The sequence below is a fragment of the Plectropomus leopardus genome, chromosome 2 (genome assembly GCF_008729295.1).
Source record: "Plectropomus leopardus isolate mb chromosome 2, YSFRI_Pleo_2.0, whole genome shotgun sequence".
NCBI classification, from domain to species: Eukaryota; Metazoa; Chordata; class Actinopteri; order Perciformes; family Serranidae; genus Plectropomus; species Plectropomus leopardus.
Window position 1 is genome coordinate 20,255,471 of NC_056464.1, and position 19,772 is coordinate 20,275,242.

General features: G+C 39.5%; 2 protein-coding genes across 2 annotated transcripts in view; both read left to right on the forward strand.

Moving 5' to 3' along the window:
• The first annotated feature begins 2,420 nt into the window (after positions 1-2,420).
• Positions 2,421-11,205, forward strand: LOC121956234 (prostacyclin synthase-like). Its single transcript, XM_042504368.1, has 10 exons — positions 2,421-2,546; positions 3,233-3,356; positions 4,008-4,183; positions 4,790-4,933; positions 5,439-5,566; positions 6,481-6,662; positions 9,072-9,225; positions 10,046-10,227; positions 10,605-10,756; positions 10,917-11,205. The coding sequence occupies exons 1-10, from the start codon at positions 2,479-2,481 to the stop codon at positions 11,065-11,067; spliced, it is 1,461 nt and encodes a 486-aa protein (XP_042360302.1). The 5' UTR covers positions 2,421-2,478; the 3' UTR covers positions 11,068-11,205.
• A 3,691-nt stretch (positions 11,206-14,896) lies between these two features.
• Positions 14,897-19,772, forward strand: part of LOC121950904 (potassium voltage-gated channel subfamily B member 1-like) — a 44,946-nt gene continuing 40,070 nt past the window's right edge. The window contains exon 1 of the mRNA XM_042496999.1: positions 14,897-15,456. Within this exon, the coding sequence (XP_042352933.1) occupies positions 14,902-15,456 (555 nt within the window). The 5' untranslated portion in view covers positions 14,897-14,901. The remainder of the gene's footprint in view (positions 15,457-19,772) is intronic.

Consider the following 19,772-nt stretch of genomic DNA (forward strand, 5'->3'; position numbering starts at 1 on the left):
GTTGATTCATCACATAGCACTAGTCTTTTTGTTGCAAATGTATCACTCACAACTTACACTGAGTCTAATCGGAAGGTGTACTTCTTATGATTTTACATTTGATGGAAAACAAGGTAGGGGAAAGCCACACAGTATGAGTGTTCGCTTTCCCCTACTTTCTTTAAAGGCATACTATGCAGGAATTACCGAATACTGCTTGTAAACAATATCACTAACCCAAGATCTTGTTCACCATATTTGTGTTTTTCTGTGCTATGATTGCGTTTTTTCTCCTTGGGTGCCTGCTGCTTACAGCACCTGGTTGCTTCCTTTGTAAAAAATCCTGACCTCTCCGCACTGTGCCCAGGAACATCCCAAAACAACACAGCAATATCATAAGAAAAAACAGGCAGAGGGCAGCGTCTTTGGAGATAAATATACCATTCCTCATAAGTGATGATTGAGAGAGATTACTTTACTGAGCCCGGTGACTTTGTATGAGTCTATACATCTTTTTTTAGCAAAATCCTGCATAGCACATCTTTAATTTCTACCCGCCAGTCAGCACACGTCTAGAACAGGTGTGGCTTTTCTTTCATTTGGATGTAGTAATATTTGCATGTGACTTAGAGTGGGTGGAAGTTATAACTTCCAGTGTGTGTGAAAATTTGCATGCAGAATTTTACTTCCTTAAGACTTTCAATAAAGTATTGCCCAATGCAAAGCCAAGCACTTACGGGAGATAAAATAAAGGGAAAACACAGTGGAATTGTTAAGCAATTAATACCAAAACTGATGGAAAAAAGAAATTAGGAAACAAAAAAACCCACCCAAAGTCATGTATTTTACTGAAGGTTTTGCTATGAATCTGATTTAGATTTAATTTAGTTCTTGATATGGAACAGATTACAGTTAATAAATGGGACAATAGTGCTATTTTTTTTTTTTAAAGTTAATATATTTAACAGTTTGAGCATGAACACAGTAAATTGTATTCAGATGGGTGAAAGGTTAAAGGAGAAGCCAACATTGCCAACATTAAGTGTGAAGTATGAAGTCAGGCCACCAGGAGCCCCCAAAACCGCTTCAATCCGGTACATCTGATGAACTCTGTTGGAGTTCCACCACAAGATATTTCCTCATTTATAAACACAGCCTGAGCTTAATCTGCTTGTCTCATTGAGAATGTGATCTCTTTTGCAAAAGAGATGGAAAGAAAAACAAAGATAGACAGTTAGACAAAAATACGTATAACATCAGCAGTCATGGCACGCCACTAAGTACATGTGCTCAAGTGCTGTACTTAAGTATGAATTTGAGGTACTTGTACTTTACCTGCGTACTCTTTTCATGCGACTTTTTAATCCACTACATTTCAGTGTGAAATATTGTACTTTTTTACTATTCTACATTTATCTGTAAGCTTAAGTGATTGAAAACTTTACAAATTAAGATTTCTGCATAAAAAAATAAGATTTAATAAAATATGACGTTTTGTTATAAATTCAACCACCCAAAAGTTTATACAAGACCAGCTGCAATGATTAGTCAATTAATCAATTAGCTTATAGACAGAAACTTAACTGGCAACTATTTTTGGTTAACATATAAGTCGGTTTCTAACCAATTTTGAATAACATTCTGGGGTGTTTTGTTTGTTTGTTTTTTACTTTGAATACTTAAAGTTAATTTTCCTGTTTATATCTATTTACTCTAGTAACATTTGAAATGCAGGATTTTTACTTTTAACAGAGTGATATTATTATTTTTACTTAAGCAAAGGATCTGAATACTTCCTCCAACACTGATCATCAGAAACAATAAATAAATAGATTTGGAGAAATTTAACATTTAACATTAAATCATTTTGTTTTTATCGAGATAGTAGTGGGGAGCTTTGTTTCACCCGCTGTCCCTAAATCTTCCACAGATATTCTACTGCGATGAGATCTGCTTATTGTGAAGACCGCAGCATTTGATTCACGTAGTTTTCAAACTCACCAAACTATTTACTGAGCCCTGGTGCACGGAAGCATATGCATTTGATACGTTTCTCCACTCTTAGTGTTAAGGCTTTGCTTTAAACTTGCCCCGTCTGTATAAGAGCGCATTCTCGCCAATCATCTGAAATCCCGCGGTGTTTGCCTAACTAAAGGATCATGCAAATAAGATTTATTTAGGGTCACCACTCATGATTTGGCAGAAACTTCGTTTAGTTTAACGTCGTTAAACAGCCTGTAAAACGTGGGGAATAACATCATTATTTCCTCGTGTCAGTCAAAGTCACTGGGTCGCAGGTAGGTTAGTCACGATGACGGGCATGACGTCAGCGCGTACGAGCAAAACAGCATGAATAGTTAGTGCGCGCGTGTGTGTGAATGCAGATGTTATAAGAGGAGGCGAGAGGCGACAGCGTGACGTAATGCGGGCTCATAAAAAGAAACGTGAGCGTCCCGTGGGGACACAATTCACTGCGCAGCGGGGACATAAACACACGAGATGATCTGGACCGTTTTCCTGCTTGTCCAAGCTGTCCTGCTTTATTTCATTCTCACACACAGGACGAGGTGAGTTATTGTTTGATTCACTTGTATTGTTCCATATGTACACTGTAAATAATGTAAAGTTTGCCAGAGTACGTAAAGCTGGGGAAATACACTTTATTACTTTCTAGAAATATTGTTATTTATGTTGTTTATTTTGATGCTGATTTATTGCTGCAAAGTCAGTTTGACCTATGTCTAATAACACTTTGGTGACAACAATAATAATAACAACAATACTACAGGCATGAGCCCGCGTTTTAATTACGTCAAGCAAAGCCATTTATTTTATTAGTTTAGTTTGTTTCTACTCCAGTCTGAGGAATGTGGTTAAACTACAGTGTTAAATTTAGAAGTGTCCCCATTGAAGCTTTACACTTGTTTTTGTTATCTTAAAGGCAATTACAAAAAGTCTGTGATGTAATGACATTTTTAAACTAATCCCTCTTATTGTTATGTAGACCTTTAGCTCTGTGACCATAATCTCATTATAAAAGGTTAGTCAGGCAAACAGAATGCACTGTGTGTACACTGACACTGCATACTAATGTTGCATCAATGTGGGAGACAATTGAGTATCAAAAGATACAATCGCTAAGTTTTTTTGTCGTGCAGGACTGTAGGTTTAGTTTGTGTCCCCACCTTTAACAGTCATGTCAGATAAGATACTCCTTTTTAAAGTAGCATTTTTAATACATTTTCTTCTTTAGATCCAAGAGTGATCCACCTTTAGACAAAGGAGTTATCCCATGGTTAGGCCATGCACTTGAGTTTGGAAAAGATGCTTCCAAGTTTTTGAATCGAATGAAGCAGAAACATGGCAACATTTTCACAGTAAGTAGTAAAAACCTAAATACAACGTACATTGACACAATGTCTGTAGATATTTGTTTTTATGAGAACTTTGAAGAACTAAAAGTCTTTAAACTACTCAGAAAGATGTGAAATTTGCATTTTCATGACATGTTATAATTAGAGGGATTGCAACAGGAGAAGAGAGAAGTCCTGTTTTGTAAAGTGGTAAAGGGCAGTGAAATTTATATCAGACTTTTCTGCTTGTTTTTATCTTATACAATCTAACGTTCAAGAGGCTAAAAATACTTCTACCCCTCCAAGTGTTACTGTAGAATACTTAAAAGAGATTTAAGAGTAATATGCCCAGAGTCATGTAATGGCATGTTATAACATGCACACAACACACAAAAAAATATTTGATTGTCGATACCAAATAATTTTTCATGAAATGTGAGCCTGAGTTTCATTAAAAAAAGCAAAGGAATACCGCAGTCCCATAGAAATCACATGAACTTGCTTGCTTAAAGTTAAAATAAACAATACATAACAATATTAACACAAAGTACTGTGATGTAAGAGAGTATTTCTGAGTTTACAGTATTTTACAAAACAGTTTAACACTCAGAAACTAATGCAAAAACAGCTGTATGCATCTTTATGAATTTTAACATTTGCACTGATGACCCACAGGTGCGTGTTGCTGGGCGATATGTGACAGTGCTGCTAGATCCGCACTCGTACGACACGGTCATCAATGACTCCGACTCCCTGGACTTTACTCGCTATGCACAGGTGCTTATGGAGAGGATCTTCAACCTGCGGCTCCCACATCACCAGCCAGCTAAAGCAAAAGCCATGATGAAAAAGTATGTCCTCGTTTCTTTATACTCCAAACTGAATGCTTGTTCTGGATATTTTCATTTTCATTTCATGTAAATGTAGAAGCAAAATTTGTTTACAGCCAAATCAGGCCGAACGACTTTTATGAATAGTGTCACTGTGGATTATTTCTGAAAATCACCCTCCTTATTTTTGGAAATCTATTTATAGGGCTTCTAGTTTTGTTATTGCTCAGTAGTTCTACACAGGTTTTGTTTATTGTGTCAAACTGGGAAAAAAAAGTGTGACACTCTGTCAGACTCTAAAGGAATGAGGGGAAAACCCAACACTGCATGCTCTCTTTTTCATTGACATTTGTGCACAATCCCTTCTTCAGGCTGCATCTGAGCTCTATGAGTATGCAGTCTTTGTCGCCCTTTTTTTTTTTTTTACTTATGTTACCACCCAAATTTGCAAAATATAAAACTTAAGTTACATTAATTTAGGGAAAATAAGGCGCATAGGTCAACAAGTCGCTCTAATAACATGTGTCATGTCAACACCTACAATCAGTTTGACATGATTTACGTTCGCTAAGTAGTACGGCAGAAGACCTTTATTTACCTCGCTGCCGCAACCTTTTGTGTCCGCAGGCATTTCCGCGGATTGAATTTTGCCACCCTGAACAGCAACATGAGCAGACACCTGCAGGCCTCACTGAACGCTGAAATGCCTCTGAACCAGAAAGACTGGAAAGAAAAGGGATTGTTCGACTTCTCTTACAGCTTACTCTTCAAGTAAGTCCCCCTCCCGCCCACCAACACACACACTTAACTATGTGAAAAAAAGTAAGTATTCATGTCAAAAGCACTCAGCTAAACAGTTTACACACCAGTCAATCCTGTGATCCTCTGTTTGTAAGCACAGCAAGAAAAATGTAGGATGACTACACTCTTTTACACAAACATTTGAGGTCACTTTTCCGGTTGAGCATTTTTGCCAGAGTCAAAACATTGTTATCCTCCATGATATGAAGTATAAACAGTAAACAAAGAGTAGAGTGAATGTCTGGCATATAAAACACTATATGGTCGTAATGTTTCCTGTCACACGGTGTCATGTGGAGATGCTGCAATTTGTGTGGCCCAGTGGAAAAATACCAGTTAGAAGAGGATTGCTCGTGTGCTTTCAAAAGGAAAATCTGTGTAGGCTGGTAATCTTTCCATCAGAACACAAAAACGGCCGCCATTCATCAACTGTACTGCACATTCCCAAGCTTCGTATCTTTCTTTTTCTCTGCAGGGCGGGGTACCTGACGCTGTTCGGAGGAGAACAGAACAACAACAGCACAGATCCCTCAAGCGTCTATGAAGAATACAAGAAGTTTGATGGACTCTTGACCAAAATGGCGAGAGGCACACTGAAGCCAGGTAGTGACGCTGAAAACACCTCTTCACAACCCAACCAAAATTTGTACGTGGGGCCCATGTGCGTAGTAAATGGGCTAAACATCGTGCCTTATATGGGATTGTCCACAGGTTACATAGTGTCCCCATGTAAATTGTCCACATGGAAGAGTTACCTAAGTGGCCCCCAGATAAGATGCCCATCTCGGGCCCATACCCACCTGGAACCCAGGTAGCCTTAGCATAACCGATGTGGGGCCACCTTGGGTAAAACATCCCATATAGGCCCCACATACAAATGTTTGCTGGCAGTTAAACGCTTCAAAACTTTATGTGCCTGCTGATGTTCTTTAAATTGGGAGTCTGCAGTTATCTGTGACGAAATGAATTAAAATACAAATATATGTCAGTTATGATGCAGTTATTTATCATCACCATTACCAACCATGAGTCAGGAGAAGGCGTGTTTTAACTGTATACAGTCACTAAAGAGCTTTGACATCACCTAGGGATGCTTCCTCAGATTTGTTTTGTCGTCGCCAAGGCGAGTTTCACTTACTCAGTTGCTTACATAGTGTCTACTGTAAGAGCCTTTTTTGCTTTTGAGGACTTTCACAATACATCATCGCAGCACTCTACAGACTGTGATCTAACTTGTACTGGAAGCTTTCTACGCACACCTTGTTCCCCCCGGGCCTTGTCTTTCTTTGTGTGCTTTATCGTTGTTTGTAACTGCATTTGTTCCACACAGAAAAGTCAGCCAATTATAATATTATTGCACACCTCCTCCAGTTTTGCCTGTCATACCTGACATAATGTTCTTGTCCTACCTCTTACGCACAATACTATCTGTTTGTGTGTCTTTAATTCACAATGAGCTCAGCTGTTTATGTTTTGCTTGTGACTCACTCACTTTGTGGTGTTTATCTGTGTGACAGAAGAGAAGAGGACAGCCCAGAGTGTACGGCAGAGACTGTGGGAGCTTCTGGCTCCAGCAGGTCTGACTGAGGACTCTGGGTCAAGCCCATGGCTACACGCCTACAGGCGGCTCCTGCAAGAGGAAGGGGCCGACGAGGAGATGCAGAGGAAAGCTCTACTGATGCAACTCTGGGCTACACAGGTGAGTCATAAGACAGAAAAAACGTTCTGTGTGTGCAAAGGGGAATTTCAGTTACTGATCAGCTCTAGAGATTAGAAATGCTGCCAGCTCAGTCAGATGAACTTGATACCACTATGTCTCTTTCGTGGCCTCAGTTGTAGAAAGTACATTTATTTGTCTACTGTGCTTAAGTACAATTTTGAGGTACTTTACATTACAGTTTTTCAATTTTCTGCTACTTTACACTTCTACTCAACCACATTTCAGAGGGAAATATTTAACTTTTTACTTCACTTCTTTTGCATAATGGCTGCAGATAGTAGTTACTTTGCAGATGGATATGATACCTAAAACAAAATTTGATAAGCTTACAAAATACAACACATTGCTGCAAATTTAACCAGTGGGTCCTAGCTCTTTTTGCCTGTGACCTTTAATACAAAAAGCCTAGCTGGGGTCCTAATAAAGTCTAAAATATGCTTGAGAGACATTTTCCCATTAAACATTTTAAACCCTTTAATTGAAATAACAGTTTGACAAATAGAAAAATTAATACAAAATAAATAGAAACTTGTGCATCAGAGCACTTCCTCCACTGTGCAGTACTATTATTCAGCACATGAGTGTGCTGTTCACTTCCGCTTTCACAGCAGTTATTTTGCCACTGAGGGGGGAAAGCCATGAAAGAGCTTTAGGAATATAAGATATAGGATTGTGACTGAGCACAGTGTCTTAAGACTGCTTTTTAACAGATTATGGAACAGTGCGCACATACCCGCATGTCTTTCCATGTGAAAGAAAATTATTACTTTTTTATGTTTACTAAACAAAAAGTAGGTTATAGGTTCTACTGGCTGTAGTCTTGAGTGGATTTGGCCTGGTCTTGACTTGTCACTCACATGAAGCTGGACTTGCCTCATACAGCTTTCCTATCGCCCTGCTGGAGGACATTATTGCATCAAAGGCGTTATTCAGATATTTACTAATTTCGCTTCCTCTGCAGGGTGCTTACTCATCCTCTCATTGCACTAGTCAACGTGGTTTATTTCCATTTGATTACCAGTTTTGAGTCATGACTTTAGTTCTCTTTGAGTCATGTTTTTTAATTTTCCTAAAACTTGAGCGAGAAAAATGAATTTGCATGACATACAGAGGATTTTTTGCACAGTTATTGCTGCAATAACAAGTAGTATTGTAGTCACAGTCGATAAAGTGTTATTAAAGGAGTACTTAACACCCAAGAGATGATATGGACATCAATTGCTTGGGATTATTATGAGTTTTTCGGGAAGTAAAGATTTTTCTCTCATGCCTCAGATAAATAAAGAATCCAAAAATGGAGAAAATCCTTTATAATTTGCAATAAAAGAGGTAGGCGTTCAACAAAAGTAAAACTATATTGAAACATCAGTTAAACTCTCACACAAATGTGAGAGTTTAACTGTGAATGTAAATTTTACTTTTCCTTTCAGTTCCTCGTCGGAAAGGGCTGTTTGGGGAGTACTGAGCATATGACTGGATAGATGAGACTTGGATTATACTGCACAAGTAGTCTGAGAGTTTATGAACAGATGTTTTGGTATAGTTTTGCTGCTGTTAAACACACACCCCTTTCACTTCATTCACCCAGAATTTTCTTTGTTTTTGGATTCATGGCTCACCTTGGAAGCATACAAGAAAAACACACACATGTAATATAACACAGATTAAGTAAATGATATACAAATGGTAATTTGATGGGTGAAGTTTTCCTCAAGATTCAAACAGTAAATTATTTCTGTGTCTAAGGAAGCTCTCAAACTCTCAGGTCTGTGATACATATGCCAAAATTTTGGATAATGTTACCACACATTTTAATGGATACACAAGTTTTATCATCAGCTGAGTTATTTATTTGAAAGTAAGCTTTGATTACACTTTTTTTGGTGTATTTGCGGTGAGTTTATAGGCAATTCTATTGTAATTTATTCACTGTGTTACATTTCCACTGTGTTATGTGTCTACTCCTGGCAGACAGGGCTGCAGTTTGCCGTAAAGCTAAATAGCTTCATAGCTTGTCCTGCCCTTGGATGCAGGCAGATGGCAGGGGACCTCAGGTTTCCGATGGCTTTCCTTATTAAGTAAACCATTACTGCGCTGAGCTTTGCCAGCAGTGAGACTATCCAGAGTATGGCTTCTCTCATCCAGACACATAAAAGGAAGCTGTTCTTTTTCATCTTGTCAGCACTAAAGATTCATTTGGTGCTTACACTTTAATTTAAATGTGTGCTTTGTTACAACTGTAACAAAAACATAAGCATGTACTGAGGGTGTCATGTGATGTTCTTATTTGCTATTGCCAAACAAATAACCTGTGCTGTCACTGTGCAACGCCAGAGTAAGAGGGACAACCTTATCATTGTCGTCATGTAAGTCTGTGTTTGCTTTCAGGGTAATGTTGGTCCTGCTGCATTTTGGCTGCTGGGCTACTTGTTGACAAACCCTGAAGCTCTGACAGCAGTGAAGAAGGAGTTTGGTGGGATCTTGTCTATGGAAATCTCTGAGACCTCATTACTGGACAGACCTGTGAACACCCCTGTATTTGGTGAGGCCTTGATCCCAGATTGTCTAAACCTTGTTGTAAAATGTGTTGGTAGTATGCTCCTCTTCTCAGTAAGATGAGGTAGAAACCACGGTCTAGACTCACATTTCAAGATACTTTAAATAAATGCACACATCTACTTCCAAAGAGCGAAAAAGCACAACATATCAGTACAAAAGAATAATAACTTAGAGAAAAGTCGACAGCTAAGAGAAAACTCAGTAAATCAAGAAATTTGGAGTTTATAAATCCAAAAAGACATGGTGTAGACAAAATAGACAAAATCGATATAGATAGATAAAATCATAAATAGTAGAGAAATGCTTCAAATGAAGCTTGTAGATAGATGAAAAACTCCTCCTGTCAATGTAAAAAAGCTGGCTTCCTGTCTTTGTAAACATAGCAAGGATGGGACAAGTGGCTGCCAACATGCACCAAGCAAAAACAGACAATATTTCACGCAGGAAAAAAAGCGACTCATATAATAAAATCCTTAATACAACTGTTCCCCGTGTCCATAAGGTCTAGAGAGGGTGGGGTGGCAGGAAACCAAAGAGAGGGAAATGGGAGAGGGAAAACAAATGTTCACATTTCTTATAATTTGGTTGTATTTGTATAATCAGGTTGCATGCTGATTAATGCATTTACATTTATGTTCATCTACTTAGTTTGCAATCTATTAACTTGTAACCCCCCTCCCATATATCCATGTTTAAGAATAATAAGAAATGTATCACAAAAATTGTAGAAATATTGCAAATTAGTACACATGCTGCCGCTCTTTTTGCTGTTATTGACATCATTTCTGTCTGCCCCCTCACAGAGAGCGTCTTGGAAGAGACACTTAGACTCACTGCTGCTCCCTTCATCACCAGAGAGGTAGTGCAGGAAAAAACCCTCCACATGGCTGATGGCCAAGAATACCTGCTAAGGAAAGGAGACAGGGTGTGTTTATTCCCCTTCAGCAGCCCACAAATGGACCCAGAGATATACTGCGAGCCACAGGTTTGTCATTCTCTCATTAAAGTAACCTCCTCACTTTGTCAAAACTGTCCTGTGCTGCAAACAGTAATAGTAAGCAGACTTAAATGTAATTAGCGTAGTCGTTTATGTAAGGTGGAATCAACGCCTACACAAAGCTGACCCTGTATTACCCAGTGGGAGGTCAAACCCAGAGCTGTGGACCAATGTGGGATTAACCGAGCACGGGAACAGAAACAGGGCTAATAGTCGTGGGAAGGACATTGCAGTTAGGCTGCATTAAGAAACTCTGTCCATAGGAAATATGACAAACAGACGTTAAACTGTATGAAAAAGCTCACTATCTTAAATAAATCTGCCCTTTCTAATTGGTTGCATCTCTAAATGTGTTTCCTTTCCAGAAATTCAGATATGATCGCTTCCTGAAAGAGGATGGATCTGTGAAGAGAGATTTTTATAAAGGAGGAAGGCGGCTGAAATATTACACCATGCCATGGGGCGCAGGGACCAATGGCTGTGTGGGAAAGCAGTTTGCCATCAATACCATCAGACAGTGAGTGTCCTAGAATTAGTTCACCACTTATGCCCCGATAAGACCTCTAAGTGCTCCACCATAAACTATAAACAAAACAATAAGCCTTGCATGAGTTAGTTACCTTTAATTTCTGCATCAGTGCTCTAATTTCACGTTTCATCTGTCTTTGACTCTTCAGGTTTGTTTACATGGTGTTGACTAACTATGATTTGGAGCTGTGTGACCCAAATGCTCAGATGCCGGAGGTAAATGCCAGTCGTTATGGATTCGGGATGCTACAACCAGAGGGGGACTTGCTTGTCCGATATAAACCTAAGAATGCACACTAGAACTTACTGAAGCAAGCGAAACACATACCTTGTATGCACATTTCAACACATTGTTTATAGTGTCAATATGCTCTTTGTACTTTTGTATTCTATATTTATATAATAAAGTATATTATTATTTTGTTATTTATCAATGAACGGAAAATAATATGTTGTGTACAATATTGTGTTGTCAAATTTTATTTAAGTTTTGGGGTAAAGTCCATCACAGTCATATACATTTGAGCATTTTATTTTGTGGGTAAAATTAATAATAAGAGGTTGAAATTAGTGTTCAAAAGGAGTCATTTGCAGGAGCTTTGAAGCATGGTGCTGTGTGTTAAATAGTGAGTACATTATAATGAGGGCACTGTCTGTACTGTAAACAGAGCTGGCCACACATCTGTCACATTGACACGTGCCTGCTGTTTGCAGAGTGAAGCTGAGTGGAAAGTTTAGATTTATATGTCGTTTGGAAAGCAACTGATCACTTGGTAGGAGCAGATCTCAGGGACTGCAGATTGTGAGATACAGTGCAGGTTTGCAAAAGACCAACAAATAACATGTTTTTATTTCTACTCACATTTTAGTTAGTCAATTAATTCATATTTTATGAACAAAAACAATTAAACATTTGAGTCCAAACAATATATAATCCCCTAAAATATATGATAAACCCATCAGAAAAAATAATAAAGGGTAATATAATTGACATCACAGAATCACATCATCCAGTAGAGACTTGCTGGTGCTCCAGTGCAAGATATGCATGTAACACCACTTTAATTCTTTTATAACTATCTGCAAAGTGTGAGTTCAGTCAGTGGACTCAGGTTCATATTTCTAGCAGATATCTTCTGTATGAGGGCACGTGAGTTTCATTTCGTATGACAGTCCTATAGCAACACACTCATTGCTTTGGTGGTGTACAACAACCAAAACCATCTAAAACAGGGGTCGACAAGTAAGTTTGGCCTCGGTCCAATTTTTTTCTAAGCAATTAAATGGTGGGCCACAACAATCAAAGGCTAATTTAGGAAATTGATTGATTAAAAAAAATAAAGAAAAATGCAACTGAATTTTTATGACCGACCACCTTATAGGACACACGTGTGGGATATGCAGAGAATGGATTAAAAATATCTCAAAAAATAACAGAGGACATGGATAGACCCATTATGAAATTAAATCATTAATTTCATATATAGAATTGAGTCATGAGATGCTCTTAAAGAGCTTGGTTTTATTTCCCCTTTCATATTAATAAACATGCCGCCTATCATTTTAATTTTGAAAACGACTGCTCCTTTTTTTACACACAAAACATCACCTCTTGGATTGACCATGTAGCAGAGCCTGACTTATTCTTATAATTATTTGATGTAGTTTTACTCAGAATTATTTCTTGGTTTTGGTGACCCCACTCCTCACGTACGTATAACTGTTTGCGTGCTGGAGGTATGATATTACGTTGTATGCAGAGTGCAGAGTAAACTACTAGCTAGCAAAATAAAATGTCACTATCAAAAAGTCTAAAGATGAAAGTTGACGGTGAGAATAGGGCATTTAATGAATGGAGAGACAAGAATGCGTTTCGTGCAGCTGTCGCTACGTGCAAAGAATATAATATTAGAGGGCAAGTCGATGGTGGATGGTATCATTGCCTCTGTGAAACAGGTGCCCCTTTCTGCGAGGTCCTATAGCCGCACAGACGCGCTGTCGGTATTTTTTTCATACCACACATCGCTTGTTGCTATTCCAGCACCAGGTGTTGTCTGCTACAGTGCAGCCCGCCGTGTCTGTCTCTGTCATTCACTCTCACTCTCAGCATGGATACAAGTATACTCAGCATTTTTCAGAGGGGGGTAGATTCTCCATTTGGACATTACAGCCTATCTGTGGGACTGTCAGTCCGCTGGCGGGGTAGATATTATTGCTGGATGGCCAATGTTAGCCCGTGGGCCGGACGTTGCTGACCACTGATGCAAAAATACCCAAATTATCTTTAATATACGGTATCCCTGGTATAAAGTGGATGGACAGATGTATATTTCAAAGATTATGCCATGTTTAAGCGATGAAAAAGATGCATACAAAATAAGGGACAAAATCAGTCTCATTAGGCCTCAATAAACCTGGCTTCTGTTTATTTGTGTGTCGTGTGCAGAGTCCTTCTGGTGGATTAATGATACGTTTACACTAAGCCTGACTGTGTGCCAGATAGGTTATCTCTGCAAAGACTGTTGCACCGTAGTGTTTTTCATCACTTTCCAGTGTAATAAGCATTTACAGGGAAAACCAAGACCACTATGATATTCCTAGGAGGCCTCACGCGATCTGTCTATATGTGGTACTATTTTATCCCTTGTTATGATTTGTTATAGTAAGCGGTCTTACTTAAAATTTGATCTGCTGTAATCCTTATGGAAATACAGTCTTGCTGTACTAGTTAGGAATCTTAAATAGCTTCTTATGCTTTTGTGCCTGTAACACTGTTTGCTGCCGTGTTATACTGCTGCACGAAGCAGAAACACAATATACCGTATATGCACTGAGCTGTGGCTCGCTGGCTCCGCGAGGGTTAAACTCAGGCTGCAGCCGCTGGAGGAGCCTGAGTGAAATCAGCCCCCTGCAGGATCCCGTTCACAGACACAGACACCGGCCAGCACGCACGCACACAGTGAGCAGGTAGAGGAGAGGTACCCACAGCATCCCCGGCTACTCTCAAGAGTCTACTTGTTGATTCATCTCCAAGAGAGGTGGAACAGGCGGGCTGGACATGGTGATATCGGTGTGAAAGAATTATTTTTTTCATCATGTCGCCACGCAGCTCATGATGCCCCTATCAGCTCCCAGCAGAGCAGCGGAGACCTGGACGGACCTAAGTTTTTACGCATTTACTCTTGAAATGTTGCTGATGTCAGCCCGTGAGATGAAACTGGATAAGGAGACAGGTATGTACTATGATTCCTTTATTGCATTCGTGTCGGGTTTAATCTTAGAGGCACATGGCTTCACTTTGATATTTTATGTCGTGTCTCAATTTTGAGTAGCTGATCATTATTAAAATATTTACTACTTTGTCTGCCAGCTCATGCACCTACAGTATATTTATAAATGCAATTGTGTTGCATGACTCAGTTATGCGCAAAATAGTGTAGTTATTATGACATGTTTTCCCATTAAAAAAATAACTTTATAAATTGCTGGAATGTTTGTCTTTTGAAACTCCTGTGTGAGGTAACAACACTTGCACGGACTGCACAGGGGTCTCGGGGGTTGATAAAATGTGTTATGGGCTCTTAATCAAACTTGTTAATCGGTTAGGCCAGCTTAATATCCATATAGAGAACAGAAGAAGGAGTCCTATCTGGACAGTTTGGCCACAAATTCTCATATGTCGGCCCTTTGAATCGGGATTGATCGCTGTCCCACCCGAGCTGAGACGTTTCAGCACCAGAGTCCGCGGACAGCGACAGACAGCGGTCTGCAGGGTGACAGACAGTCGCTTCAGCACCGGACAGCGCGCACACACTGGAGTCCAGTTTATAATTGCCCCCCTCCTCCCCTCCCTTCACACCGCCACCCTGTCAGCAAGAAAAGCGGCTATGCCTGTTAAAGCTGATTAAAATATCTATTTGCTTCTCTGATGAGTGGATAAACCACCTGACATTGCTACTGTAGGACACCAGCATTACTGCCTGTCCAACTGCGCCTAAATAGTTATTCTTTTATTGCAGCCAAAACAAGAACCGAGGAGGGACCCTGATGCGGTCATCTACAGGACCATGTCTTCTTAATCTGCCGGACTGCATCTTCAAGTTTTTTTTAAGTGACTGAGTGACTTGAGTGAAGATGATGAAAACGGGGTCTCGGCCGGGCACCTCGCTGCCGCCGGATACCATGGACATCATCCGCAGCAAGACCCACACCCGCCGAGTGAGGCTCAACGTCGGCGGCCTCCTCCACGAAGTCCTGTGGAGGACGCTGGACAGGCTGCCCCGCACTAGACTGGGCAAACTGAGAGACTGCAACACCCACGACTCCATCATGGAGATATGCGACGACTACAGCTTAGATAACAACGAGTACTTTTTCGACAGACACCCCGGCGCCTTCACCTCCATCCTGAACTTCTACCGCACCGGAAAGTTGCACATGATGGAGGAAATGTGCGCGCTCTCCTTTAGCCAAGAGCTGGACTTCTGGGGCATCGACGAGATCTACCTGGAGTCCTGCTGCCAGGCCAGGTACCACCAGAAAAAGGAGCAGATGAATGAAGAGCTAAAGAGGGAGGCCGAGAACATGAGGGAGAGGGACGGAGAGCAGTTTACGACCACGTGTTGTTCCGAGAAGAGGAAGAAACTCTGGGACCTCCTGGAGAAGCCCAGCTCATCGTTTGCTGCTAAGGTAATGCACAACACAGCCACACTATCAGTCCAGGGCAGAGCAAGTAAAAGTCTGAGTTGTAATTTTCAGCGGGGATTTTTTCAAAATCCCTGTTGTGCCCACCAACCCCACTTTCAAACTTTCAACTTTTTTTTAAAACACAAAAATCTTGCTAAAAGGTCCAGTGTTCCGGATTTAGAGGGGTATATTGGCACAGTGGAATACAGTATCCTGTCTTTAGTGTATAATCAGCTGAAAATAACAATTGTTGTGATTTTGTAATGTTTGAATGAGTCATTTAAAGTATATCTACACAGGGAGAGGGCCCTTGTTCCTGGAATGCACCAAGTTGCATTACCATGTTTTTACAGTAGCCCAGAATGGACACACCAAACACTGGCTCTAGATAGGGCTATTTGTATTTTAGCCACAGCCGTCGTAATAAGCAGCCAATCTGTGACCAGATTGTCAGAAGAACACTTTTTTTTTAATGTAAACCTGCTTTAGTCAGTGTTTTTACCAGTTTTAATCACCCGGTCTTTCTGTTTTGGAGAGGAAGTGATGACTGCAGATAGCAAAAACCTCCTGAACACTGATATAATTCTACCTGGGAAGTTTCAGCTGGTTGCCACTAAAGCCCCCTCAATCTCACAGCCTTTTCCTTTTTATGCTACTGGTTGACCAGCTGTCAGATTCTGGCTGAGAATGTGAAGCTGCTGACTTTGCTCTGATATACTTCAAAAAATGCCACAGGGTAGTCACATATTAAGAATATTTAGAACTGTTCCGGCAGAATTAGACTAAAGACCAATTTAATTCTTTTTTGGATTTTGTTTTAGTTACTATAGTCCCTAAATGTATGTAAAAAGAAACTATTTATTTAAATGACTAGTTTTTTTATGTTTATGTAGAATAGGCCTTTTATTTAGTTACTGATTGCTACTGTTCTACAAAAAAAAGGAAGAAAAAGAAAACCATGGTGGAGACGGGTTTGCTTTTTCAATGGCATATTTAGCAAATGGCCCCATTTTCAATTTAACATAAGTTCTTTGAACACTGTGTATTTCTGAGGTGGCAGTATGACTTATTTATAAGGGCCCATTCTCACATTAATGGGACCCACCACCCCAAGGGCCCCAGTACAACCACACTGCCTATACTGTTTAAATTTACATCCCTGTGAGATTTGTTAGCAATGACATACAGCCAGTGGGCATATTATTTATGTTTTAAAGAATCATTTATGCAGTAAGACGTGGAGGGATCATGGCCGAATAGAGATTGGTCCTGAAGAATAGGGTTTAAATTTAGAAAAATAGTTAAATACAAAATGAGAAAAAGGGGAAGAGCACAGGAAATCTAGTTTAACATCCTGAGGCTCTTTGAGAATTGCATGATCTGATGTCTTACTTTCTTTTAACCTGAACCAGGGCCTTTAATCTGTCACTTTCAGCAGCTGGAGGAAGAGAGAATAAGAAATAGATGTTGTTGTACTCAGAGGTGAACGTCAAAGCTGTCTGCAAACTTTTGCTCATTCATCAGTGTGCATTGAATAGTATGACTTTGGAAACTATTTTTGTTCCTTCGCTTAAATCAATGATCTTAACTAGGTGTACTATCCTGAGAAGAAAAGACTCTGTGCTGTTTTTCTGGTGAGTCAATTAAACCCCCTTTTTTGTCGGTAAAAGCACGACAGCCTTCATTGTCTCCCTTTATTGGTTTCAGTCAGATAGCTGTTCCCGAACCAGTATTGTCTGCATGCTGGTCTCTTGGGGTAATTATTGAGTGTTTGTTTTTCATTACCAACACCGGCGAGGGGGAAAAGAATGACAGTTATTGTTAGAGTTTAATCCATATCACGACTGCAAGAAACTCTCGTGCACAGAATATATATTTTTAGATCATCTCATAACTCCCTCAGTCCTCCCCTCCTTTCAACAGTCTCCCCCTCTTGGCTTCATTAGCCACCCCTGCCTCATTTCCACTCCAGTATTCAATCATCTAGATCATTAACAAGCTTATAGCTCACACTCCAGGAACAAGAGTACTTCACTTTGCTGGATCAATGGCTATAGACATGTTAACAGCATTTTTAAGTGAACAAACTTAAAGATGTGACTGGATCAATGTTCAGTGGTTGGATGATCTGTCAGACTCTCATGTCAAGTTTAATAAGATTTGGTGTCCTTTCATAAAACATATCAGGAGGGAGAGACCACAATCTGTGAACTGGTCCTGCTCAGTTTTACTGTGCTGTTTTTTGTATTCTCACCCTGGAACTTTGCTATCCTAACTTGCACGGGGCCCCTTGATCCCCTTTGGTACTGGTCTCTTGGACTTCATTTCTGACTCCCAATTTATGAATTGTCGCTTTGGTGATTGCGTCAATGATTTGACTGTTGTAATTTTGTTTTATTGAAAATTGTATTGATAAAAATGTATTTGAAAAAAAAAATGTTAAACGACTCATATTACAAATACAACAGTGCAGAGGTCATTCAATCACTCTACATTTACTAGCAATAGCAAAAAAGTTCAACAGATTATGTCTTCAAGAGAGCATGTCAAGCTTTTTTTTTCCAGATGCAATTCAGCTTAAAATGCCTGAAGCTGTTACATTTGCGTGCACAGAAATATGTAAGATATCATGGTCAAATCATTACTCAAAGACTTTTCAAACATCTCCTTGAACAGGAGTTACTGCATAATTTATTCAGCTCATCTGTTGAAAAGAACCTGCTTCATCTCTGACCTTGAATAGCAGAGGCTTTTAATTATTTTTTCTTAAATATTCAGTCACATTGCTGAGGGGCATTCTCCATTTATGACGCCCTCAGTACCCCTCGGTGCTCTAATTAACCAGAGATACAGCCTCATCCAACACCAGGTCCTCTGGTATTCATGCCGAGTGGCAGACCTCCTGGCAGCTGAGGACTGTTAGACTAACAAGAAAGGAATGTCTGTGATTTACCGATTCCTTCTGTCAAACCCTAATGTTAACACCACACATTTTATCTATGAAACTGCTGTCTATTTGCAAGAAAAATAAATCTGAGGTTATCAGTCATAATTTTATACTTTCTTGACCACGCATTTAAAAATCAAGTGTGTTGGATTTAGTGGCATCAAGCAGAGAGGTTGCAGTATGCAAGCAGCTGAAATTTCTCCCATGTGCCAATGTTAACATATCCTCATACAAATTGCATAAACAAAATTGCACATACCATAGTTCATATGATATGTAATGAATTAGCTCCCCACAAATGTTGTTATCATGTTACCTACTTAACATGAAGTTATGTACTTAAGGTGAAGTTTCTTAGGTTACGTTTGTGAAAAGAAACATGGTGATGACATACCTTAAATAACTAAAAGTTTGTGTGGTGTCATATGGGACACAAACACTGTCCTCCTGCGAGAAAGTCTTGTGTGTGTTTGACCCATTCACCACTCCAGCCTACCTTCTTACGCTTACTTTTGCTCTTTATACTACTTCCTTCTTTACTGATGATTCAATTGGTCACGTGATCACAGCCTTCCCAATTGTGTGAGTTACATTCAAATTCTGGTGCAATACTTTTCATTTCTTGCCAAGAACTACAGTGGCTGATGCGAAAACTCGAATGCCCTATCTAGCAGATACTTTGACTTTAGTTTGTTTGTTTGATGGACACCATCGAAGGGGACTGGCTTCATGTGTAGGGAAAAACAGCTCATTCTAAGGTAACAAAAACACAACAATTGTCCTTTTCAGGTGGTTATACACTAAAGACAACATACTGTAGTTATGAATATAGAATAGCATTTCTGCCAGTTTATCCTCCTAAAACCACTGGACTTTAACATTGTGATAAAATTTATATCTTTTAAACCATCAACAGGAACTTTACCTGATCTACCTTCTTTGAGGAGTAGCAAATGTCATTTTTGAGTTTACTAGGTATACCTTCATACAGGGAATGTACTGCAATCTAAAACAAATGCTTTGCAATAATCAGACCATAATTTCAGCCACTGCCCCTTGTAAGATTATAATGGAAAGTTTAACTCTAGAGTCAAAAAAAGAAAAAGAAAAACTTACACCCACTTTTCAGGCAAAGGCATCATAGTGTTTGTTTGTTTTGTTTAATGGGTCACAATGGTGGATTTCTATAAAAGCTGGTTTATTGCATGTACTCAGGTTATGTTGCTGCTTTTAAATTAGTCCCCTTTATTGAAGTTGGAGTTCCTCAAGTGTATGTTTTAGGACCTGCTCGTGTTGACTGATAACATCATTTCGCAACACAGACTAATTTTTTATGCAGATGACACATTCTTATGTCCACATCTTTTACCTT

Excerpts from the sequence above, each read along its gene's own strand:
- LOC121956234 (XM_042504368.1), top strand. The coding sequence starts at position 2,479 with ATGATCTGGACCGTTTTCCTGCTTGTCCAAGCTGTCCTGCTTTATTTC. Across the intron at positions 6,663-9,071 it reads TGCAACTCTGGGCTACACAG|GGTAATGTTGGTCCTGCTGC; the intron begins GTGAGTCATAAG and ends GTTTGCTTTCAG. Across the intron at positions 10,757-10,916 it reads GCCATCAATACCATCAGACA|GTTTGTTTACATGGTGTTGA; the intron begins GTGAGTGTCCTA and ends TTGACTCTTCAG.